The following is a 27,298-nucleotide window of genomic DNA, read 5'->3' as shown; positions in this document are numbered from 1 at the left end:
ATAAAGCTGCCCAAAACATCACTCATCCATGGCCATGGACACAGAGCCAAGCTACTGTTGTAGCGAGTCTGGATAATCACTGCAGGAGATATGAGCTTTGAGGCTCTTGTGGATTTAGAAGGAGGTTGTTCGTGTGTGTGAGATTGCTGTCTGTCTCGGTGCACTGTCCAATCCCCCCACCAGCCGTGACTGTCCATGGTATGGACCAGTGGACAGCAAGGCCTGTGCCTGTCACGCCTGTGTGTGGAATCTTTATTATGTTTATGTCGTTGTCAGTTTTAAGTCTTTGTCTGTTTCACCTATTTTCTAGGACTCCCTCATCACATGAAGCCAACAGGAAAGAACTCGCATAAGCTTCTTCCAAGACGTGTGAAGCCAGTCCCTGCGTCTTTTCACACACAGTATATCTGACTCTGTTATATTATGTTATGGTAGCTAACAGTTTGCTAGCTGCATGGTCTGTGATAGGGTGGTGGAAAGAAGAGCCATTCTACCCACCCAGAGAGAGCGTGACGAGTGTTGTGTTCTATTGGACTCCTGGGGAATGAACTTTTTAATGAATCTTCTCGCCCTCACTTCTTGTGTTAGGTCCAACATTTAGACAGTCACGACTCGTGAGAGCCCTCATTCATTTCCTTCATTCATTGTCTGTAAGCGCTTATCCAGTTCAGGGTCACGGTGGGTCCAGAGCCTATCCGGAATCACTGGGTGCAAGGAAGGAACACACCCTGTAGGGAGGTACCAGTCTTATACAAGCTGACACACACACATTTCCTCACACACTCACATTTTTGAGTCACCAATCGACCTACCAATGTGTGTTTTTGGACCATGCAACAGGAGCTTCCGGAGGAGACCTATGCTGACACTGGGAAAACACACTAAACTCCTCACAGACAGTCACCCGGAGGAAACCCACGCAGACACAGGGAGAACACACCACACTCCTCACAGACAGTCACCCCGGAGGAAACCCACGCAGACACAGGGAGAACACACCACACTCCTCACAGACAGTCACCCGGAGGAGACCCATGCTGACACTGGGAGCACACACCAACTCCTCACAGACAGTCACTCCGGAGTAAACCCACGCAGACACAGGGAGAACACACCACACTCCTCACAGACAGTCACCCGGAGGAAACCCACGCAGACACAGGGAGAACACACCAAACTCCTCACAGACAGTCACCTGGAGGAAACCCACACAGACACAGGGAGAACACACCACACTCCTCACAGACAGTCACCTGGAGTAGTGTGTGACTGCTATACTACCTGCTGTATCACCATGCCGCCCAGCCCTCTTTAAGTCTTTTGTAAAGTCCTAGAAGACCGTAAACAGTCCCCAGAGAATTTGCACACACCTGAAGTATTAATTAAGGATGCACGCTATTGTAATCAATCACACGAGGTATCATTTAGACCTCAGTGGCATTAATAGATGCTAAACCGCTTGCTTAAATGCAGGATCGGCTTTGAAATACGGGTCTTATATGCTGCGTACCCAAAATGCTGGTTTATCTCTGTGAACAAAGAGTTATAAAACATTGCATGTTTCAAATGGAGTTCTGCCAAATGCCAATTGATTTGCATTCTCCTTCCTGTGATGATTGGTGTGTGAAATGTAATTGGCCGCTATTCAGAACTCATGTTGGATCTTTCTGCTGGACCAGTCCAGGGCATGCTGGGATGTGTAATGTGGAAAACTATCAGATTTTTTTCTGTTTTTTTAGTTTTTTAGTTTTTCTGTTGAATGTGTCTTTTTCTGGGTTCTTCAACCTGCCGCGGAAATGTACAAATACTTAAAGGAACGCTAGGTAGTACCTTTTTACCTTCGAATTACAGCCGCGAAATTATTGCGATGCTCCAATGTACTGTATTAAAGTGCATAGAGCTACTGTTGTTGATACTCCTAGCTCAGCACTGCAGAAACTGCATTATGTAACTCTTGGAGGAGGGTAGGAAACCACACCCCATATATACTCCCTCTACCCATTCATTTCATGACAGTGCTTGTCTTGTCTAATCATATCCTCATTAAATCATTCATTCATTCATTATCTGTAAGCGCTTATCCTTAGTTCAGGGTCGCGGTGGGTCCAGAGCCTACCTGGAATCATTGGGCGCAAGGCGGGAATACACCCTGGAGGGGGCGCCAGTCCTTCACAAGGCAACACAGGCACACACACATTCACACCTACGGACACTTTTGAGTCGCCAATCCACCTACCAACGTGTGTTTTTGGACTGTGGGAGGAAACCGGCGCACCCGGAGGAAACCCACGCAGACACAGGGAGAACACACCAACTCCTCACAGACAGTCACCTGGGGGAAACCCACACAGACACAGGGAGAACACACCACACTCCTCACAGACCGTCACCTGGAGCGGGAATTGAACCCACAACCTCCAGGTCCCTGGAGCTGTGTGACTGCGACACTACCTGCTTCTCCACCGTGCCGCCCTTATTAAATCTATTCCTTTAAAGGAACACTAAGTACGATTTGTTTTTTTTTTTGCTCCTGGGGCTCCCCATATTGTAATTCATTTTTATAGCGCTGTACTGAAATCAATGGGGAGGGTGGTTCCCTACCCACCTCAAAAAGTTCCATAGTGCAGTTTCTGGCGGTGCTGAGCCTGTTGTAGCCGATACAGAGGCTCTATTCCCAGTGTTACAGCTCAGTGGATCAACACAATGATTTAGAAGCTGTAATTCTAAGGTACAAATATTACATAGTGTTCCTTTAAGACTGGAAAGTAAATAAATGAAGAGGAGTGTCTAATATACAGCAGCACATACGGTGACTAATATCCAACCAGTAGTGTTCCTGGGGTCAGGAACTGATGAGGGAGCTGAGAATTAACTGTGCATGAAAAAGATGAGCTACAATGGTGTTTCTAATAATGTAGATTTATCATGAACACTTATATAAACCTTAATGAATCTATAAAAGCTAATTCCAACGTGTGTGTTTGATGATTTATGGGATAAGACTTTGAGGACATTTTTGTAGGTTTATATCTGTTGTCAGTGACAAGTTCATGTAGGTGTTATGTATCCTTATTATTATTAAGAATCCCCAAAGCAATAGCATTATTTTTCTGTTGTACAAAACATGGAGATACAAGTGGGAATATGTGTGTGTGACTGTAGCTAAACCAAGACAGCATCACTTCTCCTCCAGCTTCGCACATCCCATCCCTCTGTCCCTGTTATTTTGAAATGTCAATGTGTGGTCTATTCCAAGCAGCACATTGTGCTGACTTTTTCCGTCTGTAAGCACTTCTCGAACCCTATTCCCCTGTGACTCCTTGATATGCGCCAGATATCCTTCCACTTAATCAGGCAGGAGAATGTTCCTCTCCAACCCTGCAAATAGATACAAAAAAAGGAAAATCAGGGGCTGTACGCTATCACGGAGAGGGAATAAATTACACTCTTATAAAATAACAGGCTCAGTGAAAATTTCAGGGGTCATAAAATGTACATTTGAGTGTGGCACCGCTTTAAATTGGTCTTCAGCTTTCAGAAAGGGCTTCCATTTGCGTATATATTTATTACTCTCTGAGAAGGAATAGCTCTGAGGGGTGTAGATCAGTCGACGGGATGTGGCCTTTTCCCTGGTTTCTAGCGACAAATGGAACAGCGGAGGTGAAGAAGAGGCTTATCACTCCTTACTTCATCTGTCTCTATTCAGAGAGTCTGCCAAACATGTGTGAAATCGATTTCTCCTCTTCACTTGTGAGATGTGGGAGGGGTGATTGTGTGTGTGTGTGTGTGTGTGTTTGAGAGACTGGTGTATGTGTAAGAAAATATATACATGGACACTACATGGCCAAAAGTATGTAGACACTAAAGTAGTTTGCCCCCTTTTAGAGCAGTAACAGCTTCTAGTTTTCTGGAAAGGTTTTTTGCTACATGTTGGAACATTACAATTTAGTATACGGTGAGGTGATGGGATTCGACTACAGAATAATTAGTTCTGGATGAGAAAGACCACCCCACAAACAATTACGCAGGTACGCAGCAGGTTAGTGTCGCAGTCTCACAGCTCCAGGGACCTGGAGGTTGTGGGTTCGATTCCCGCTCCTAGTGACTGTCTGTGAGGAGTGTGGTGTGTTCTCCCAATGTCTGCGTGGGTTTCCTCCGGGTGACTGTTTGCGAGGAGTGTGGTGTGTTCTCCCTGTGTCTGCGTGGGTTTCCTCTGGGTGACTGTCTGTGAGGAGTGTGGTGTGTTCTCCCTGTGTCTGTGTGGGTTTCCTCTGGGTGACTGTCTGTGAGGAGTGTGGTGTGTTCTCTCTGTGTCTGCGTGGGTTTCCTCCAGGTGACTGTCTGTGAGGAGTGTGGTGTGTTCTCCCTGTGTCTGTGTGGGTTTCCTCTGGGTGACTGTCTGTGAGGAGTGTGGTGTGTTCTCCCTGTGTCCGCGTGGGTTTCCTCCGGGTGACTGTCTGTGAGGAGTGTGGTGTGTTCTCCCTGTGCCTGTGTGGGTTTCCTCCGGGTGGTCCGGTTTCCTCCCACAGTCAAAAAACACACGTTGGTAAGTGGACACTCAAAAGTGTCCGTAGGTGTGAGTGTGTGAGTGAATGTGTGTGTGTGTGTCTGTGTTGCCCTGTGAAGGACTGGCGCCCCCTCCAGGGTGTATTCCTGCTTGCCAATGATTCCAGGTAGGCTTTGGACCCACAGTAACCCTGAACTGGATAAGGTTTACAGATAATGAATGACTGAATAAATGAATCAATAATTCGGTTTATTTCTCTTCCTGCAGGAGAGACTGTTCCCAAAACAAGGTGTCTAGGAGATCCTCCTCCAGATCGGAAACCCTGTGAGATGCCCTGTCCTGAAGACTGTGTGCTGGGACAGTGGAGCTCCTGGTCTTCCTGCTCACACTCCTGCTTGGACAAACGCACTGAGGGCAGGCAGAAACGCACCCGAGCTGTCATCGCACCTCCAGCAGAGAGTAGGATACGATCTCTCTCTCTCTTTCTCTCTCTCTCTCTCTTTCTCTCTCTCTATCTCTCTCACACACTTAAAACACATCATTCATGCAACAGGGAGGACAGTGAAGCTTGCTCATAATTTATGTCAATTTACACACAGGGTGCTGGATGTATAACCCGAAGTGAGAGAATAGCTTTGAATTATTGATTTCTTTTAGTGGTTAAATTAATATGCGATGCCAACCATTGCTGTGGCTAAATAATGGATGGGAAAACACAAAAACAGTGGGTGGATCTCATGCAAATTAAGTCATTTGCAAGTCTTATGTGACTTATTAAGGTTGAAAACAATTACTAGCTTGGGTTTAGTTTTTTTTTCTCTTTTTTTTTGACATGTCCCTGAAGTAAATGCAACATTTCACTCAAAGGAATATTAACTGCTGACAGCCATTATATACTAGCACTACTGTGGGTCATTCTTTTTTACAATACTCTTCATTCTTATGCAAAGTCTCTTCTGACTTTCTAACCAAAAAAAAAAAGGCTGGAGTTAAAAAGGGAGCAAGTATAATGGCTGCCTGAGCTGTGTATGACCACCTCTGAAAGGCCTGAAAGGGGGAAATAAGCCTGTTTTTAAGGCTGTCAAATTAGGCTTACTGTACCCATGTACATTAAAGGCCCTTTGTGAGACTCTTTCCAATGAGTTATGCACAGCGCTGCTTTAAAAAAAAAAAAAAAAAAACAGCACAATGGTTCTGACTCTGAGTGAGCCCTCATCATCAGCTCTAATGCTTCAGCTGCCCATTCATCGCCCTGGTGCCCAAAAAGCAGCCTGTGGTTATAAATAATGTATGCTCTGCTTATGACACTCCGGTGAATATTATCTGACCTATAACACCAGGAGGCCTTTTGTCCTTTAATGGACACACACACGGACACACTAATACGTACACATACGGACACACCCACACACATGTGAAGCTGGAGAGACATGTTGTTCATCTATGCGACTTACACCTACATCACAGTAAACTGGATAAATTTTCATTCATTCATTCATTATCTGTAAGCGCTAATCCAGTTCAGGGTCGCGGTGGGTCCAGAGCCTACCTGGAATCATTGGGTGCAAGGCAGGAATACACCCTGGAGGGGGCACCGGTCCTTCACAGGCCAACATAGACACACAGATACACATTCACTCACACCTATGGACACTTTTGAGTCGCCAACCCACCTACCAACGTGTGTTTTTGGACTGTGAGAGGAAACCTGAGCACCCGGAGGAAACCCACGCAGACACAGGGAGAACACACCACACTCCTCACAGACAGTCACCCGGAGGAAACCCACGCAGACACAGGGAGAACACACTACACTCCTCACAGACAGTCACCCGGAGGAAACCCACGCAGACACAGGGAGAACACACCACACTCCTCACAGACATACACCCGGAGGAAACCCATGCAGACACAGGGAGAACACACCACACTCCTCACAGACAGTAACCCGGAGGAAACCCACACAGACACAGGGAGAACACACTAACTCCTCACAGACAGTCACCCGGAGGAAACCCACGCAGACACAGGGAGAACACACCACACTCCTCACAGACAGTCACCCGGAGGAAACCCACGTGGACACGGGGAGAACACAGCAACTCTTCACAGACAGTCACCCGGAGGAAACCCACACAGACACAGGGAGAACACACTAACTCCTCACAGTCAGTCACCCGGAGGAAACCCACACAGACACAGGGAGAACACACCACACTCCTCACAGACAGTCACCCGGAGCAAACCCACGCAGATACAGGGAGAACACACCACCCTCCTCACAGACAGTCACTCGGAGCGGGAATCGAACCCACAACAACCTCCAGGCCCTTGGAGCTGTGTGACTGCGACACCTACCTGCTGCACCACCGTGCCGCCCTTGGATAAATATAACAGCTCAAAAAAACATACATTACATTATTTTCAAACAGTTGCAGAAATCCCTCTTAATCATAGGTATGTACTGTACATTTTAAAAACCTGCATCTTTGCTTAAACCCTCAGTCAATCAGCATGTTGTCTGAATACAGAGGGAAAAGGATGCTTGCCATCCCCTGTTCTGGAGCAGTGGAGACATTGTGGCACCCACCCGTGCATGTTGTACTACTGGGACGTATCACCATGGGGCCCCTGTACTCCAGATCTCAGCATGGAGCGGAACAGCACAGTGATTGAAGAGACAATGGAAAAAGGCTGCGGCTCTGGCAAACAAACTCGACAAGTTCACTGCAGGAGATCTGACGGCGGACAAATGATGCAGAAGAGGTACGAACCCAACATCATGTGATTGTCAAAATGTACGCTTTTATAGCCCTTTTTACATTAAGGAATGAAAGATACAAAACAGGTGCAGGGAAGGAAGGAAAAGAAAGAAAGAAGGATGGATGGATGGACGTATGGGTGGCTAATAGAGCAGCGAGAGGCATTAAAAGGGAAGTTCATTTCCAGTCTACGAATGACATTGTGTGAGATAATGAGGTCAGGGGCCATTCAGAAAGAGAACAGTTACCAGCTCAGGGTTACAGAACCCGTCTGATGTAAGTCACTCATAAGAGTCCTTTTAGAACCAGCGCACAAAAAGCTTCCTGAGAAGCAATTGGCTCCAAGCCAGCGATGTTGCTCTCTCGCCTGAAGAGGTTACTGAAGTGTCTAACAGAGCTCTTGTGGCGTGATCATGGATAGTGCTTCCATGTGAACGCCCCAGTCAAAGTGCTAAGGGTCACCGACCTGTTCCAGAAATAGAAACGGACCAAAAAAAATTGGAAAAGGCAGAGTTGGATCGGTATGCTCCATGTGCTTGTCATTTACGGTCTGACCTCTTCTCTAGGTGTCCTGAATCCACCCGTCCAGACCAGGTCCGAGCCTGTACTCTGCCATGCAAAGTGGACTGCATCGTTACGCCCTTCAGTGAATGGAGCTTGTGTCCAACATCCTGTTCACCTGGTATGCAATTTAAAAATCTGACTTAACAGATTGCAACAACTTTTTTCATTATTATGGTCCTATAATATATGAGAATGCATGACAAAGTTGGAACTATATGCATTTTTTTAAAGGGACCATATTCTACCTCATTTCCACAAATGAAACATCTGTGACCTACTTTCGTCAAAATACCACAAGGTCCAAACACCACACTAACACTCTCCCCCTGTCTAAAGAGCCCTGTTCAGCATCTGTTGCTTTAAATGATAATGAGTCACTGCTCATCCTGACCCGAGTGCAGTCTTATTCCATTGGCAGATATTTTTGTTTCTTTTAAGCATCATTTTCTGTTATTTCTTGAATTTAGAAAAAATATTTGCCAATGGAATAAGACACTTTCTGTAGATCAAATGATTTAAAACTGGTAAAAATAAGTTAGAAATAAGCTGAATAATCGTATTATATTCTTACAACAATTTCCAAATGAGTAACACTAGATATTTAGACTATCCATCCATTATCTGTAACCATTATCCAGTTCAGGGTCGCGGTGGGTCCAGAGCCTACCTGGAATCATTGGGCGCAAGGCGGGAACACACCCTGAAGGGGGCACCAGTCCTTCACAGGGCAACACACATTCACACCTACGGACACTTTTGTGTCGCCAATCCACCTACCAGCGTGTGTTTTTGGACTGTGAGAGGAAACCAGAACATCCGGATGAAACCCACACGGACACAGGGAGAACACACCACACTCCTCACAGACAGTCACCCGGAGGAAACCCACACAGACACAGGGAGAACACACCACACTCCTCACAGACAGTCACCCGGAGGAAACCCACACAGACACAGGGAGAACACACCACACTCCTCACAGACAGTCACCTGGAGGAAACCCACACAGACACAGAGAGAACACACCACACTCCTCACAGACAGTCACCCGGAGGAAACCCACACAGACACAGGAAGAACACACCACACTCCTCACAGACAGTCACCCGGAGCAAACCCACACAGACACAGAGAGAACACACCACACTCCTCACAGACAATCACCCGGAGGAAACCCACACAGACACAGAGAGAACACACCACACTCCTCACAGACAATCACCCGGAGGAAACCCACACAGACACAGGGATTCTACTGTTTTATTAATTTATTTTAATGTAGAAGGCAGCCATAGTTTCATTCTCTATACAGTGCACTCTGTAGCAAGTGTATGCTACAAAAGAGATCCTAACTCTGTCATCTCTTTATTTTTTTCTTTAGAGAATGTCACCACCAGCACCCAGTCACGACACCGGATCATCATCCAAAGGCCAGCCAACGGTGGTCAGGAATGCCCAGCCACCGTTTTTGAAGAGAGAGATTGTAGCCCAGCCCCTTTCTGTCCAATATTCAGGTGGGTCACTCCTGTACTAACACAGCTTACATGCTAACGTGCTTTTTCCAAAAGTCTAATAATAATAAATATAATATATATTATTAGTATTTCTCTCTAATAATGCTCATTAAATGGGGCACCTGAGGGTTTGTAGTGTACTGACTCTATTTTCAGGAGATTTATGCTGTTGGCCTTTGAGTGTGTGTGTGAGCAGACCTTCATCTTAGCCATCACTGAGCATGATGCTAGTCAAAACACAGGGATCTGTTAACTGAGCTAGGGTTAGCAAATTTAACACTGTGTTCTCCTTCAAGCTTGTTGAGCTATGTAATGTTGCATTCAAAGTCGTTTGAAAAGAGGCAGTGGTTGGCTTACTTCACATATCTTGGATGAAACATGTTAGCCTTCACCTTCCCAGTTAGTGTACAGTTAACCAGCTACATTAAAGAACCAGTGCTTATGCTCTCACTGCGGTTTGACCTACAGATGGCAGACACACCGCTGGAACCCATGCATTCTGGTCCCTGACTCAGTACGGCAAGCTGCAGGAGGCCATTCTGAAGCGTGTGGACTTGGTCTGGAGACCAGAGGTGAGTGGTTCTCCTTTAGATCTGATCTGTTGGACCTACACAGCTCAGCTGTAACATTAAAGCCACCTCCTCATTTCTGCATTCAAATACTCATGAAGTGTTAACAAGGTTGCAGAGCCAATGATGGATTTGAGTCTGTAATGGAAGAACTACAATGTGCACTAATATGGTTAATGGAGCTGATCAAATGGAAAATGGGTTCAGAACCAAGGAGGTATATTTAATGTTACAGCGGATTGTCGTAGTGATCACTGCTTCATTATTATCAGTTCAGTTACACTCTTTGTTCTTCAAACAAAATAAGCTTTCCAACTTAAAGACGTAACATATGTCAGCATAAAAAGGAAGTGCGAGGAAGTGAACTCAGAGTCAGAATGAGAAGGCGGCCATTTTCTTTGACCCCAGATATTAGACTACCTATTGCGCATATGTGGAAATGTTAATGCAGGGCAAGTCTCAGCAACTTTCACGCTGCTACAGTTTGGATTTCTTTGATGTTTCTAAAACAGTAATGCACCATTACATTGTGGCCAGTGGGTACAAAACTTTATGAGAGTGTACAGATTTGGACCAGTCTGACTGTGCCAGTGTCCTCCCTGAGGACAGTCCGCTGTGTAGCCTGCACTTATCGAACTTGCTGAGGGTTTTATGCATATTTAAAGACAAGTGCCAACCAATCAAGACACAGCAAGGAGCCTGTCGAAGAGTATAAAGGCACTGCAGCTGTGTAACCTTGGCAACAGGAATCAATCTGACAGCATCTGGATAGATGAACAGCTGCCAAAGAACAGAGCAGTTCCCGGTGTCAGGTCGGGAACAAGAGGCAAATAGCTACTTTACTTTAATCCATAAATAAAATTATTAATTAATTTAGCTGTATATTTAAGTAACATTTATAATTACTTGTATGTGGTTGTGTAAGTTATTGCACAGCGAATGTATCTCAAGTTTCTATCCATGAAGAAGTTCTGAATAAGCACTTTCAGTGAGATATAATTCAGCAAATATTTGATTCAAGGTATATTTTATCTGAGCGTCTTGGCAGGTGTCTGTGAGTTCCAGTGCTGCAGGCAGATCTCAGACCTGTACACAACCTGCTTACAGTGCAGGATACATTTATGGACATCCTCAAACCAGTGTGTCTTTCCCTTCCAGCCGTGACATGTGTTGGCTTGGACGATGCCCCTGCTGATGTGGCAGAGTGTGTGAAGTGGGCAGGTGGGATGCCCGCTTCTGTGCGCCAGTGTCGGGTGGCATGCCGAGACGACTGCACCTTCAGCTCCTGGAGCAAATACTCACAGTGCCAGGGGTGCGGAGGCTGGCGCACTCGCACTCGTTCACTCATAGGTAACACACACACACATACATAAGCTAGTATGGTCATTAATATCCTTCATTCGTACCACACATACATATTGATTCAACTGTACCGCACACATACTTTCACACATACACACACACACATATGCAACACATACTAATAGTTCAAATGTCCCTGTTTCACTGCTCATACCCTGCCTTCTTCTAGGTCGCAGTAAGAAGCGTTGGCGCTGCCAACAGGAGGCGCTGGTAGAGAAGGAAGCCTGTCCCTGCTCTGAGTACCGCACACGACCCCAGGGATCATGGTCGCCCTGTCTGCTCCCACAGCAACACCACCAGACTGGGTTTACACTAACACGGAGGGGCTATCATCAGAGCCAGGGGACCAACCAAGGCTGGAGGGCTCGGGCACATGGGAAAGAGTGTGGGCGAGGTTGGCGCTACAGAGCCCTGGCATGTCTAGACCACCAGGGAGGACTGGTTGAGCCAGCTCACTGTAACAACAGCGGTAAGGACATAGTTTACTAAATGTATTGAAGCAGTCATTTTTTTATTTCAAATGCCTTCTGCCGATTTACTTGGGCACCTGCAAAAAATTATATTTCAAGCTGTTTATAGAGACAATAATGATTTATAGGTGGCATTGGTGCTACAAGAACTCTTTTAGGGTCCTGGATTTTAGAGCCCTGGGTCCTAATAAGCCAAACTGTCCACTGTCATCAGGTAGGCACTTCCCCTCATCAGTGTTTTGCTGAATTAAGCCCATGACACCTCCAGAAGGCTCAACAGTGAAGTCTGGCAACCCAGACCCACCCCCCTCCAAGCCAGCTTTACAATCCTACCTTACCCTTAAGTATCAACAACCATAAATCCACACTGGCCTCCCTGGGGACTAAGCCTGTACCTAGCCCCACTGGCACCGTTAATGCGTGCTCAGTGCCACCAGTTCTATGTGATCTTTATGTGCTACATCACCAACCACTACAACATCACCTCTACAGTGCATTTCCCCAAGTAATCTGTGTTCTCCTTATCCACAACCACTGACTAGACCTTTCAGTTGTTTCTGATGACTCCTTCACAGGTGCCCTTTGTGTCCAGCCCCTGACGCTGAACTGCACACAAATCCCGTAACACTATCTCCACTGGTCTTACATGTCCCTGCCACCCACCATCCCTCACCTCAGCCACCAAGTCCGTGTACTTCAGCCTCTTCCTTTCGAATGCTTTGTCTACTGCATCCTCAAATGGAACTGTTAACTCTATTAAATAAACTATCCATTTACTTTCAGAGTACAGCACCATAAAGTTATATATCTTTACAAAAACACTATCATAAGTAGTGTAGTTACCATCCCATGCCAGATTGGGTTAACTACACTACTCCATCAGTGGCTCTGGAGCATCTAGCAGAAAAACATTTTCATCCAAATATCTTACCATAACTTTGTTAAACCATAAAATATTTTTATTCTTTATTTGACTCAAATTGCAGGTATTGAAGAGGAAATGTGCATCATGCCCTGTCCTCTGGACTGCAGGCTGAGCGAGTGGTCTGTCTGGTCCTTGTGCAGTGCTCCCTGTGGTGGGGGGGTGAAGGTGCGCTCACAGTGGCTAAGAGAGAAGCCTTTTAATGGAGGTCGACCTTGTCCAAAACTGGATTTCAAAAATCAGGTGAGAGTAACAAAGCTCTGAATGAATAGTACGTTTGTGTAGAATAGACATCAAAAAAATGTAAAGCGTAACAAATGCCCTCATGGGTCTAGGGTCCTGGGAATGTGGGTTTAATACGAGTTGCTTCCGAATGCTCTGGGTTCCTACCACAGTCCAGAAGCACGTTTGTATGTCGATAGTGGGTTGGTAGATTGCAAAGGTGTGCATAGGTGTGAGTGTTTGTGTAACTGTGATTGACTAGTGCCCTATCAAGAATGTGCTCCTTCTATGCATCTAGTGCTTAGCAGGTTACAAAGCGTGTAGGCCCTGGATGGTTAAAAAACAAACGACTGAATGAACTAATTCATTAATTAATACAAAATACATGAGTAATCATTTTATCATTTTATCATACACTAAAGTATTCTCTGGGCGGCACGGTGGCGCAGCAGGTAGTGTTGCAGTCACACAGCTCCAGGGACCCGGAGGTTGTGGGTTCGATTCCCGCTCCGGGTGACTGTCTGTGAGGAGTGTGGTGTGTTCTCCCTGTGTTCGCGTGGGTTTCCTCCGGGTGCTTCGGTTTCCTCCCACAGTCCAAAAACACACATTGCAGGTGGATTGGCGACTCAAAAGTGTCCGTGTTTGTGTGTCTGTGTTGCCCTGTGAAGGATTGGCGTCCCCTCCAGGGTGTATTCCCGCCTTGCCCCCGATGATTCCAGGTAGGCTCTGGACCCCGCGACCCTAAATTGGATAAGTGGTTACAGATAATGGATGGATAAAGTATTCTCTAATCTGTCACTGTGGTAATCAGCCCAGCACACTCTGATTATAACATGCTCCCTCACATGTTTTATTGCTTAATTATATCAATAAATATGTCAGTTTTTTAAAAAATTGTAGGAGGCTTCTGGATGCTATTAAAAAGCTCTCTATAGGGCAAATGGACTGTATTCTGCTGTCATTAGAACAGGCTGAACCAAAGTGCTTTATAGCCAAGTCTGTTCACTCTGCAGCCCAGCCATTTGTTTTATATTCTCACAATTGTCTTTCAGTGAGCACAAGGAACTCCATTTAATTGAAACATAATAGGAGCAATAGGAATAGGAATATGTTCCCATTAATAGGAAATTGAATTCACCCACTAATACGTATCTGCACGCATGTACTGGGCGAACAATAGACCCTCTTTTGTCTGAGGACACCCGTCGCCACCAGTTAGTTTCTGTGTTCATGAGCGTGACCATAAGTGCAATCCTTTGTGTGTGTGTGGGCATGTGTGTGAGAGAGAGAGACAGACACACAGGAGACAGTGGTGTGTGAAAGCCTCATACATAATTGATGTGTTAGGACTACGCTGGTCCCCCAGCTGCCCACTTTTAGACACTTATCTGAAGTTTCGCACCCATATGCTAGTGTGGTAAAACAAGACTAAAGAAGCTATTGTCCCCTCTGAGCTCACACCCCAACACCCTCTTATCTTCTCCCCTCGTTCCTCTTTATTTTCTGTGCCCTACAGCCCTTTGTGCTATGTTTCATCAGGGCCTGATCAAACAGCATGAATGTTTTATTGGAACAGGGCCGACGTTTCCTTCAGCTCACTTTCACTCGTATAAATAAAGCCTTTAAACCGCTGACCCCGGGTTCGCCCAGAGACTCAAAATAGACATTAATGGAAGCTCTCCCTTCTCTTTCCTACTCACACTGCTTGTCCGGACATCTACAAAGGCTCAGGTCAGTAAATACCCTCATTTCTCATTTGTCCGAGTGTGATTTAACCCTTTCTGTGCTTGTCTGGGACTTATCCTACGCTCATCTCCCAGGTGTCTGAGGTAGTGCCTTGCTACTCTGAGTGTGATCTGTATGTTTGGGAAGTTGAGCCATGGTCTATGTGTGTCGTCGACCCACCCAACACCCTGACCAACTCCAGCACCGCTCAGCCGCTGTGCGGAGAGGGCATCCAATCACGCAAAATTCGGTAAGTTCATTCCATCACCGCGCACCAGTCCTTCTACCACTGTGTCACCTTTCATCAGTCATTTCCGATATTAGCATATGTGCTAAATTCTAGAACAGAAGTAAGCCTTATATTGACAGCTTCCACGCTCTATTAATCATACCCAGATAAACTCAGTCAACACCAGATAATGAGACAGAGATACATGAGGGAAAACTCTTTCCCTGCACTGTCAGAAAATTTGTCACTGTGGTGGTACCCTCAAGGGTACATATGTGTACCTTTAATTAGGGAACATAATTATACCTTATTTTATTTTTTAGATTTTAAAATTGTGTTGATTTCATACGCCCCGCTTCATCTCCAGGACTTTTATTATGTCTTTTATATGACACTGTTCTATACTGAAAGAGTGTTCTCCCTGTGTTTGTGTGGGTTTCTTCCGGGTGACTGTCTGTGAGGAGTGTGGTGTGTTCTCTCTGTGTCTGCGTGGGTTTCCTCCGGGTGACTGTCTGTGAGGAGTGTGGTGTGTTCTCCCTGTGTCTGTGTGGGTTTCCTCCGGGTGACTATCTGTGAGGAGTGTGGTGTGTTCTTCCTGTGTCTGTGTGGGTTTCCTCCAGGTGACTGTCTGTGAGGAGTGTGGAGGGTTCTCTCTGTGTCTGTGTGGGTTTCCTCCAGGTGACTGTCTGTGAGGAGTGTGGTGTGTTCTCTCTGTGTCTGTGTGGGTTTCCTCCGGGTGACTGTCTGTGAGGAGTGTGGTGTGTTCTCTCTGTGTCTGTGTGGGTTTCCTCCGGGTGACTGTCTGTGAGGAGTGTGGTGTGTTCTCTCTGTGTCTGCGTGAGTTTCCTCCAGGTGACTGTCTGTGAGGAGTGTGGTGTGTTCTCTCTGTGTCTGTGTGGGTTTCCTCCAGGTGACTGTCTGTGAGGAGTGTGGTGTGTTCTCTCTGTGTCTGCGTGAGTTTCCTCCAGGTGACTGTCTGTGAGGAGTGTGGTGTGTTCTTCCTGTGTCTGTGTGGGTTTCCTCCGGGTGACTGTCTGTGAGGAGTGTGGAGTGTTCTCTCTGTGGGTTTCCTCCAGGTGACTGTCTGTGAGGAGTGTGGTGTGTTCTCTCTGTGTCTGCGTGAGTTTCCTCCAGGTGACTGTCTGTGAGGAGTGTGGTGTGTTCTTCCTGTGTCTGTGTGGGTTTCCTCCGGGTGCTCCGGTTTCCTCCCACAGTCCAAAAACACACGTTGGTAGGTGGATTGGCAACTCAAAAGTGTCCGTAGGTGTGAGTGTGTGAGTGAATGAATGTGTGTGTGTGTGTGTGTGTGTGTGTTGCCCTGTGAAGGACTGGCACCCACCTCCAGGGTGTATTCCTGATTTGCGCCCAATGATTCAAGGTAGGCTCTGGACCCACCGTGACCCTGAACTGGATAAGTACTTACAGATAATGAATAAACATGTATCTCTTCTTCTGGCGAGGAGAATGTAATGTACCTTTAAGGAACAAACACTTTACTTTTAAACACTGTCGTACCTTTAAAGGTACATTTACACAGTTTGTACCTGTAGTAACCAATACTATACCTCTACCGTACCTTTTTTTCTGACAGTGTAGGAGCCACATTGTGACAGTAAAAGCAGGATCAGACTCTGAGAGCTCAACCAAACCCCAGTAAGAAAACAAATATTTCAATCAACACTAATCCCTGAGGTCTCTGCTTTGTGCGCCGCCTTTGAAAGCAGCCGTAATAGTCTTAGCCGCAGCTTTAACTGATTGAAATTCAGCCCCGTTGGAGAAAGATCTGAGTCCTGGTACCTGCGTCACAATAATAGATGGGCTCATAAGTCTGCATTCAAAAAGGAGAACAGGTCATAATGCTGACAACTAGATTGATGAGGTCATAAGCCTACTCTACAAAGAGGAGTGAGGTCATAACTCTGGACTGCGGGCTAGAGGGAGGTCATCCTGAAACTCTAACATTGCGGCTGAATGTTTGTCTGCCCGGTTCCTGGTCCTGGTCTATTCACTGCTCGTGTATTTCATTTGCGCTTGAGTGTAGAAAGGGGAAAGATAATTTGGCGCAACAAAAGGGGACTGAAGGTTACATCGCTCTGCCAGGTTCATTCATGAATGTCTTGAAAGCAGGCCAAAATCTGGCAAATTTATATGCGGTTGCTGTGCCTCTGATTGTTATTTTGCTTTTGTTACATTGGCTGGCCCTGGGAGTGTGATCAGGCTACGGAGTTTGCATTCATTTTCCCTTTGCATGATGGCATTGTCAGGTGTGTGAGAAAGGACGAGGAGAAACAGAGCAGAAAGGATGACTCCCTGTGTGACCAGGAGGAGCGTCCAGTCACTACCCAAACCTGCCTGCTCCCTTGTCCTGGTCACTGTGTGACATCAGAATGGAGCCAGTGGAGTGAATGCGCTGCGGTTAGCGACAATCTGATTGGTTTAAAATATATTAAATCTGTCACTAGCCAACAGTAAACTGGCTAAAGTTAACTACCGAGTGTGACCTGTTTTCTATGTGGTTTATTTTTCCCTCCAGGGCTGTAATGAGAGAGAACTAAGGTGGAGGACTAGGACAGTGCTGAGGATGCCAGGAAAAGGACACACCTGCCCTCAGCTCAACCAAACTCAGTCTTGTGCCAACACCACCTGCCTTTCATATTCTTATGCGTACTCAGGTCCTCACACACACCTACACTTACCTGACATTTTATTAGAAACACTTAGAGCTAGTAAACTGATTCTTAATTTGAGTCATTCATTGGTCCTTCATCATTGGTTAGTTTCTGTGTTGAGAATAATACACCTTTAAAACACAGGGTTGGAGTTTCTAATAAAGTAGTTCTATACGCTTAGATCAGACACACACAGGTAGACTTCCCTACACATTGTAGCATTGTGAGACCTGACCGTACATCTGTGTGTGTGTTTATTTCAAAGACTGGAGCAGTTGTCAGCTCAGTGACCATGCAGTCTGTGGCCAAGGAACTAAGACCCGCCTCCTCAACTGTGTCCGCAGCGACGGAAAGCTGGTTGAACTGAGCATGTGCAAAGAGGTGAAGTGCTGCTCCCACTACGACACCCTTTCTACCCAGACTTTATACGTAAATGAAGTGTAAAATGCTGGTCATTGACCTTACCTGTGACCTTTTTCCCTCTTTGCTTTGTCAGTGGGGTCCTTCACGAGGGAAGCTGACCGCTCCGTGTGAAGTGAGCTGTCCGGTGGACTGTCTGCTGTCCGATTGGTCGCTTTGGTCAGAGTGCTCACACACCTGCGGGGCCCAAAGTACGACCAGGGAATCCAAGTTGTTTGAGCCAAGTTGTAATACACCATATGTCCAAATATTTGTAGAGATCCATTATAATTAGTGCATCATCAAAATGTTTAAATAAAATGAGTTTAAAGATGCTATTGAATATGCACACCCTGCCTGCCATCTATTAATGAAGGCTTTCAGTCAGATGCTGTGCAAGTAGTTACTAAAAGCTCTCATGTTCCAAATAAACTCTAACAAGGGCCGGCAAGTCCAGAGTTATCAGCTGACCCTCAATCTCACTCTGTGTTTGTGAGCACTAAGTGCATAATTGCTCACTTTGCAATCACAGCTTTGGGGAAATTGTAGAGTGCTCCGTTTATGGACAATGGACACAAGCTTGGGCTAAAATCATTACATTAGTAAGAAATTATTAGCCACTAGAAATCTATTCATTTGATGGGAGATGGGGGTGGTGGGGTGGTTCTGAGGGTGGTTATGAGAGCAGAAAATGTGACTTAGTAATTAAGAAACAACGCGGCTTTCAGGTCCCACAGAGACCCTCCCCTCTGAAGTATTGACTCGTTAGTGGGTTAATTAAAATCTCTAATCTGGCTCGTTCATCTCCATCCAAGCCTCTGTGAACCCCACAGAGGAAACTCTGCCCCAGGTGCTTATTACAGCTAACTGCATAAACACATCTCCCACCAGGAATTGGACTCTGTGTGTGTGTGTGTGTGTGTGTGTGTGTGTGTGTGTGTGTGTGTGTGTGTGTTTGTGCTTTTCCAGGTCAGATGACTCGCTCCAGATTAGTTCTACAGCAGGCGGGAGAAGGTGGCCGTCCATGCCCGTCTCAGCTCTCCCAAACCAAACCATGTCGCATTATCCCCTGCTACACCTGGGCTTTGGGAGAATGGAGCTCCTGCAGGGTCGAGGTACCAGCAAAATGTGTGTGGATCAGACACAGCAGTTCAGCTGGAGATTTTTAATCACTGTCCACTCTGTTAGACAGTCCTACCTCGTACCTCGGAAACGTAAAGGCAGAGACAGAAGCTCATGTTACACTTTAGTTTGGTGAACTATTTTCAGTAAAGCAGTAAAGCACTGAGGGCGGCATGGTGGTGCAGCAGGTAGTGTCACGCAGCTCCAGGGACGTGGAGGTTGTGGGTTCGATTCCTGCTCCGGGTGACTGTCTGTGAGGAGTGTGGTGTGTTCTCCCTGTGTCTGCGTGGGTTTCCTCCGGGTGCTCAGGTTTATGTATTCCGCCTTCCGCCCAATGATTCCAGGTAGGCTCTGGACCCACCGCGACCTTGAATTGGATAAGTGGTTACAGATAATGAATGAATGAATGAGTAAACCACTGAGGTGTTTAAACACTCCAGCAGTACTGCTGTGTCTGATCCACACTCACCACACTAACACACCACCACGTCAGTGTCACTGCTGTGCTTGGAATTACCCACCAGCCCAATAACACTTTTGGAGGTCCAGACTATGGAAGACCAGGATAAAACAGGGGTCTTACAAAGTATGCAGTGCAACAGTTGGTCTACAGTCTGTAATTGTAGAAGTGCTACTAAGGACACCTGCATGGTGAAGCTGATAAAATGGACAATGAGTGTAGACCTAATGAAGTCAATTTAATGTTCTGGAAGATCAGTATATTCTACAGTCATGGTCATATCACCTTATTGAAGACCTGGCTGCAGATTTAGGGGTGTATTTATGGAAAAGATTTGAGTGACCTTATCTCACTTCTAGTTTTTCTTAGTGACGTTAAGTTTTTAGCCCCAGTTTTAAACAATAAGCAGGACTTTAAAAAGCACAGTGCAGTCCAATGCAGGGTGGATCCGTTCTGAGCAAAAGAACTCCCCAAACTATACATAAACCAGTTCGAATGTTCAGATGTTTGTGTGCTTCGTTACTCCCTGTCCCTGCCTTAAATTGCAGCAGCTAGTCTTTACAATACTTCACCTCTGCAACCATAAAACTCTCCAAATGAGAAGCAAGCATGGCAGTTCAATGCGTCAATAGATACCATAATAACTCAGGCTGCAAACTGGCGAGCAGGGATATGAGCTGAGTGCCAATAATAAAATCTTTTGAATGTCTGATCGATAAAGAGCTACAGACATGTTCAGCGCTGCCTCCAGCACCTCTCCCTCAGCCCTTCCTCACAAAAGAGTCCTGCTGAAAGAATTCTTCAGCTTTCCACTTGCTTTTATGGTTGTAAATCAGCCCTGAAATATTTTATTTCCATTTTCATCTTTTAACATTTTTAGCAATGACCATATTTTCCCTGACCCTCGTGTCCTACATCAGAGTCACAATCTGGACCTTAAATCCAGCTTCTGGTACTTAATCGAAGCCTTGCCCAAGGATTCTTGAGTGTGTAGAGTAGCCTGAGTGGGGCATTGAACCCTAGTTTGCTGTAGGGAGAGGTGCCATGTTATTCACAATGTTAAACCCACTGTTTACCAGGGTCCAGATTAAAGGACTTTTATCCTACATGATTGTCCAGGCCATTTCCTTGCTAGTATAACTTGTAGGTCTATGCCCTAATCATAGACTTCTGTACTACAGGGGTTGGACAATGAAAGCAAAACACCTGGTTTTAGACCTCTTTAATTTATTAGTATGGTGTAGGGCCTCCTTTTGCGGCCAATACAGCGTCAGTTCGTCTTGGGAATGACATACACAAGTCCTGCACAGTGGATTTTAAGCCATTCTTCTTGCAGGATAGTGGCCAGGTTGCTACGTGATGCTGGTGGAGGAAAACGTTTCCTGACCCTCTTCCCATTGAAAAAGTTGGATCCAAAATGGCCGACTTCAAAATTGCCTTCATGGTCACCACCCATCTTGAAAAGTTTCCCCCCTCCCATATACTAATGTGCCACAAACAGGAAGTTAATATCACCAACCATTCCCATTTTATTAAGGTGTATCCATAGAAATGGCCCATGCTGTATATACCCACATACAGGGGTTGGACAACGAAAGTGAAACACCTGGTTTTAGACCACAGTAATTTATTAGTGTGGTGTAGGGCCTCCTTTTGCGGCCGATACAGCTTCAGTGTTTGGGGTCCTCCAAAACACCCCAAAGTGGCTCAATAATATATAGATCTGGTGACTGTGCAGGCCGTGGGAGATGTTCAACTTCACTTTCATGTTCATCAAACCAGTCTTTCACCAGTCTCGCTGTGTGTATTGGTGCATTGTCGTCCTGATACACGGCACCGCCTTCAGGACACAATGTTTGAACCATTGGATGCACATGGTCTCACTGGTGCAATGTGCAGTTAATGAAGATTGGCCACCAGGCTGCTCCAATTTAGCCATGAAACCTCCCACACTACAATGACAGGTGTTTCAGGTTCATTGTCTAACCCCTGTAGATGAACGATGTACTAGAATCACAGAGTGTGGAGGATTAGCTAATTGCACAGAACCTGGTGTTCCTCACTTTCCTTTCTGTTTCCAAAATCCAGGTAGTGGACAACAAATGCAGAGTGCGCCACATTCAATATGTGTGTGTGTGTGTGTGTGTGTAGGGTGCAGAGTGTGGAGAGGGGGTGAGGGAGAGGAATCTGTCATGTGTGGTGCACTGGGGCTCTCTCTCCAGACCCCCTCATCCGAAACCAGTGCAGGAGGAGCACTGTATGGAGAGCAGGCTGAGCAAAACTATTGGGACCGAGCTCCGGCAGCCCTGCTCCATACCCTGTCCAGGTCAGTCATAGAGACACATACACTCTGCACACCTTCTTGCACCAATGTTGTTGGTCATTTATTACATAACTGTCACCAGTAATGGTTTGTTAACATTTGTATCATCAAAGCAAATGCCTGGGGAAATGACATCAATGGCCTACCTACTAATCAATCAACATACTGTATCTTTACCTCATATCTCTATCTGTGTTAGGAGACTGTCACCTGACTGAGTGGTCGGCGTGGAGCGCGTGCCAGCTGCTGTGCCTGGACGGGAGAAGTTTTGAGACATCGGGACAGCAGGCAAGATCCAGAGCGGTGGTCATGCAAGTCCCAGAAAACAAGGACTCGTGTCCAAGCCAGGTTTATGAGACTCGAACATGCCAAGGTAGAGCGGTCAGATCACGTGTATTTGATCTTGTGTTGTGACCTTCTGAGCTGCTTCTGCGTCAGCCAATGAGAATTATCTGAAGTGTTATTACAGAGGAAAGAGGGAAACAGGCTGCAAATCTGAATGTGAACAACTTATGTGTGTCCGTGTGCAGGAGGAACCTGTCTTGGTTACGAGTGGGTCACTGCAGGATGGAGGGATAATCACAGAGTCGTGTGGTGTCAGAGGTCTGACGGGGTTAATGTCACAGGTATCACCACATTGGTGTTTACTCTCTTTTGTTTTGTACTTATTAAATGTGGAGTGCTGAGTGCTTAAAAAAACGTTGAACATGGAATTAACTGGATGCAGACAGATGATAAACAAACACACATGTCTCCTCAAGGATCAATAATGCACATCGTTCTATTACCGCTGAACGACACTAAATAAACACTGAGATTTACTTAAGATAAGCTGCTCCACATGGATCTAATAATCACTCCAACCATGGAAAGGGCAGTAAGCTCATTATTCTGGTCATGGCTGCGTGAGATGGACCAAATAATTGCATTGTACATGTTTTAGCTTCAATATACAGCGGTTGGACAATGAAACTGAAACACCTGTCATTGTAGTGTGGGAGGTTTCATGGCTACATTGGAGAAGCCTGGTGGCCAACCTTCATCAACTGCACATTGCACCAGTAAGAGCAGATTGTGAAGGGTTAATTAGTAGAGGGTAAGAGCAGAGTTTTGCTCAAAATATTGCAATGCACACAACATTATGGGTGACACACCAGAGTTCAAAAGAGGACAAATTGTTGGTTCACGTCTTGCTGGCGCATCTGTGACCAAGACAGTCTTTGTGATGTATCGAGAGCCACGGTATCCAGGGTAATGTCAGCGTACCACCAAGAAGGACCAAACACATCCAACAGGATTAACTGTGGACGCAAGAGGAAGCTGTCTGAGAGGGATGTTCGGGTGCTGACCCGGATTGTATCCAAAAACATAAAACCACGGCAGATTTAAATGTGCACCTCAACTCTCCTGTTTCCACCAGAACTGTCCGTGGGGAGCTCCACAGGGTCAATATACACGCCCGGGCTGCTGTAGCCAAACCTTTGGTCACTCATGCCAATGTCAAACGTCGGTTTCAATGGAGCAAGGAGCTCAAATCTTGGGCTGTGGACAATGTGAAACATGTATTGTATTCTGATGAGTCCACCTTTACTGTTTTCCCCACATCCGGGAGAGTTACGGTGTGGAGAAGCCCCAAAGAAGCGTATCACCCAGACTGTTGCATGCCCAGAGTGAAGCATGGGGGTGGATCAGTGATGGTTTGGGCATTCCCTTGGCCCAATACTTATGCGTCACTGCCAAGGACTACTGAACCATTCTGGAGGACCATGTGCATCCACTGGTTCAAACATTGTGTCCTGAAGGCGGTGCCGTGTATCAGGACGACAATGCACCAATACACACAGCGAGACTGGTGAAAGATTGGTTTGATGAACATGAAAGTGAAGTTGAACATCTCCCATGGCCTGCACAGCCACCAGATCTAAATATTATTGAGCCACTTTGGGGTGTTGTGGAGGAGCGAGTCAGGAAACGTTTTCCTCCACCAGCATCACGTAGTGACCTGGCCACTATCCTGCAAGAAGAACGGCTTCAAATCCCTCTGACCACTGTGCAGGACTTGTGTATGTCATTCCCAAGACGAACTGATGCTGTATCGACCGCAAAAGGAGGCCGTACACCGTACTAATAAATTACTGTGGTCTAAAACCAGGTGTTTCACTTTCATTGTCCAACCCCTGTATATTCCAGCATATTAAAAAAATAAAAGCCTAGATTCAAAAAAAGATATACAAAGTTCACACACAAATAGATACATGTTAGAGGCTCAGTCATGTATCTCTCAATCTACTCTCTATATGTCTACAGCTATTAATTAATAGTGCGACAGGTAGTGTCACTGTCAAACCTCTCCAGGGCTTCTGGGGTCGTCAGTGAGGAGTTTGTGTTCTTCCTGTGTCTGTGTGGGTTTCTTCCAGGTGTTCTTTTTAGTTTCAACCATATAGTCAAATCACACACTCGTGGGTGGATTGGCCGTACAGTGTGTGTGTGAGTGTGTGATGCACTGTGATGGACGAGCGCCCCATACAGGGTGTGTTTCTACCTCACGCCCCAATGGTTGAACAGGATGAAGCAGTCACAGAAGGGGAATGAGTGAACTAACGAACCTTTGTGTTTTTCTATTAGGGGGGTGTTTTCCTCAGAACAAACCTTCATCTGTCCGTCACTGCCATCCTCCCTGCACCAAGCCCTTCTCTTTCTGCACACAGGTTGTTTTTTCAGATCTGACTCACCAGGACATGTTTACAACTTGTGTTTATACCACGTCCACCCTGACACTGAGTTTGATTTCATTAAGCAATGTGTAGTATAACCTTAGTACTGTGTTTTCCCGAGATGTAACATCTTGTGACATAAACCTGAATGGTGATGAAATAATTAGCTCCGTCTTATCACGACCCCTGTAGTATCTTTCACACATTAATAGCAGCATAACACACTGCTCTGTTAAAGAATGTAATCATCTAAAATAATAGTAGCAGCAGGATTCAATGTGTAATCAAAATGTTATGGTTCAAATATGTTCTCTTTCTCTTCCTGCTCGTCAGAGTGGAGTGTGCGGCTGTGAAAAGGGCTTCACTGAGGTTATGACCTCTCACGGTTTCCTAGACTACTGTACAAGAACACCAGGGCCTGACTATAAGAAGGCAGATGTGAAGACCATTGCTGGACGCCTGAGGCCGAGCCACGTCCAGCACCAGAACAGGCCCAGGGAGTGGGCTCTGCAACCCCTCGGGCCAGGTTTGCAACAACGCACGTATGGATTCCTGTGTTGACTGGTCTGAGTGTATAAGTGTTTGCATGGAACGCATAAAAATGATGGAGTGTGGAGTGTTTTGGAGGTAAATTAGCTGTTTACTATTTGCTAAACGCCTCATTCTCAGTCCAGAGTCTGAAAGTAAACAGTTTTAAATGCAGATCCAGTCACAGTTCCACCAGGGTCATTTCTGTACAGCTGTTATCTCTGTGTTAATTACCAGATGGACGGGTCAGACTGTGGGTGTATGGGCTGATGGCTGCAGGCTTCATCATGATCCTCCTCATCATCACAATGTCTTTTCTGCTGTGGTGAGTTTTGTTTTATCAGTCGTAACTTCACTGTATTTTGCTCTACCACATGTCTGTAAGATGTCAAGCTATTGTTGGTCACAGAGTTCTTTATAGTTATGTGCTCCCCTCTAGTGGTGGACACTGGAAGTGCAAGAACTCTGTTTTGATTCCAAATGAGACAGTCTGTAAACATCTGCTCAACTAATATTTCTTCACAATTAAATTGCGTCCCATTCGATGTTGAACGGTTTCTGTGAAGATTTGATGGTGTTCAGGCATCGGAACATTACTTAGATAAAGTAATCATTGATGGAGCTTCCTCACTCCCAAAAACAAGGCTCCACGGTTCTACAGACTTTATATAGCTGGGGCCCTTTAAATAGCACTAACCTTTGTAACAGTGACATTAGCCCATGTCCAACTTCTCCAGAGAGTGCCTTTTCACTTCCTGCTTCTCTGTCCTGTGTGTTTTCTCTCAGTAAAAACCCAACTGACAGTCCACACACCAGCTGCACCCAAAAAGCTCTGGCACTGGCCTACGATGGAGATACAGACATGTGACCATTCCATCTCTGGACCTCAACTCCAGCTTATGCAACTCCTGAGACCTCCACAGAAGGTCGTTCCAGCTCCAGCAAAAAGAGTTCAAGAACACAAAAGACAAAGACACTGAGCTGTTTTGAACCGAGCCTTGTGCCTCTACATGTAGTATGTGTTTTCGTTTTGTGGGCTAATCAGTTTCAGCAGTCTTTGGATGAGAGCGTTCAGCTTTGGATATCACAGTACAGATTTTAGAGGACCGTGGCCGATGAAAGTGGGCAGAGAATGTGGATCTGGTTTTACATTTTCCTTCAGCATCTGCAAGCATCATAATGTGAGGAGGAAAATAATGAATCCATTTTTGTCAAAACAGACTCCCTTTATGCACTACGTTAGTGCAGTATGAAGTGTAACACTCTATATTAGTGCATCGCCTCTCTGTCTTTCCATTGTAAAATTACATTTTATTGTTGTTTTTTTACGATGGCACATACTGCCTGCTGAATATCCTTGGGCTTTTTTTTTTTTATCTGCCTTTCACTGATCTGATTGTGACAGAATTATCCCATTACGTTGAATACTGATTTTCATCGGGTGCTGCTGTGGCCTAAATCACCCCCAAGCCAAAATCCAGTCTGAAACCCTTTGGGTGAAAATGTCCAATAAGGATCAGCGGTAGTTCTACTTATTTGTGATAATGTATGTTGTAATTGTGTCTTAATTGGTTTATAAATAAATCAGACGATTTTGAGAAAAGACAGCAGTTGCTTTTGGTTGTGCAGCATACATCCATCCATCCATTATCTGTGAGCGCTGATCCAGTTCAGGGTCACGGTGGGTCCAGAGCCTACCCAGTAAACATTTAGCCGTTGATTCAACGTTGAAATGACGTAATGACTGTCGTCTAATCAACGTTCTCTTAAGGTTGAAAATGAAAGTTGAAAAGACGTCCAAACACAGACGTTGAAAAGACGACTATTAGACGTATTTTGGACGTCCATTGACGTTATTAATTGGTCCCGAAATAAATTACTTACCACTTAATAATCCACTTAATAAAGTGATTTACCAATAAATCACCACTTAACTAACTTATTAAGATGGATTTTGGACGTCCATTGACGTTTAAAATATGTCCTTGACGGACAGACTACTTTTAGACCTATTTTGAACGTCCAGGGACGTTCCTTGTTTACTGGGTACCTGGAATCATTGGGCGCAAGGTGGGTATACACCCTGGAGGGGGCGCCAGTCCTTCACAGGGCAACAAACACACACACTCATACATTCACTCACACCTACGGACACTTTTGAGTCGCCAATCCACCTACCAACGTGTGTTTTTGGACTGTGGGAGTCAAAAATGATGTGTTTATTTACAGCATTTTTA

At 45.7% G+C, this 27,298-nt stretch overlaps 1 protein-coding gene across 1 annotated transcript; it reads left to right on the top strand.

The window, feature by feature from the left end:
* Positions 1–4,895: 4,895 nt before the first annotated feature.
* On the top strand, positions 4,896–26,606 carry thsd7bb (thrombospondin, type I, domain containing 7Bb). The gene is made up of 21 exons (XM_066647750.1): positions 4,896–4,966; positions 7,039–7,273; positions 7,836–7,951; positions 9,215–9,347; positions 9,816–9,919; positions 11,075–11,266; positions 11,448–11,747; positions 12,735–12,913; positions 14,713–14,867; positions 17,111–17,261; positions 17,380–17,518; positions 17,781–17,896; positions 18,012–18,126; positions 18,884–19,029; positions 21,648–21,822; positions 22,019–22,192; positions 22,350–22,445; positions 24,445–24,527; positions 24,867–25,059; positions 25,299–25,386; positions 25,848–26,606. Exons 2-21 carry the CDS (start codon positions 7,104–7,106, stop codon positions 25,927–25,929), a joined length of 2,907 nt encoding a protein of 968 aa, XP_066503847.1. The 5' UTR covers positions 4,896–4,966; positions 7,039–7,103; the 3' UTR covers positions 25,930–26,606.
* Positions 26,607–27,298: the final 692 nt, after the last annotated feature.

The sequence above is a fragment of the Hoplias malabaricus genome, chromosome 16 (assembly GCF_029633855.1).
Source record: "Hoplias malabaricus isolate fHopMal1 chromosome 16, fHopMal1.hap1, whole genome shotgun sequence".
Lineage (NCBI taxonomy): Eukaryota > Metazoa > Chordata > Actinopteri > Characiformes > Erythrinidae > Hoplias > Hoplias malabaricus.
Note: the sequence above shows the minus strand (reverse complement) of the source record. Positions and strands in the feature narration are given on the sequence as shown.

Bases quoted from the DNA above. Each gene is read 5' to 3' on its own strand.
- thsd7bb (XM_066647750.1), top strand. From the start codon at position 7,104: ATGTTGTACTACTGGGACGTATCACCATGGGGCCCCTGTACTCCAGAT. The intron at 11,748-12,734 runs GTAAGGACATAG...CTCAAATTGCAG, and splicing joins AGCTCACTGTAACAACAGCG to GTATTGAAGAGGAAATGTGC. The intron at 22,446-24,444 runs GTATCACCACAT...TTTTTCTATTAG, and splicing joins TGACGGGGTTAATGTCACAG to GGGGGTGTTTTCCTCAGAAC.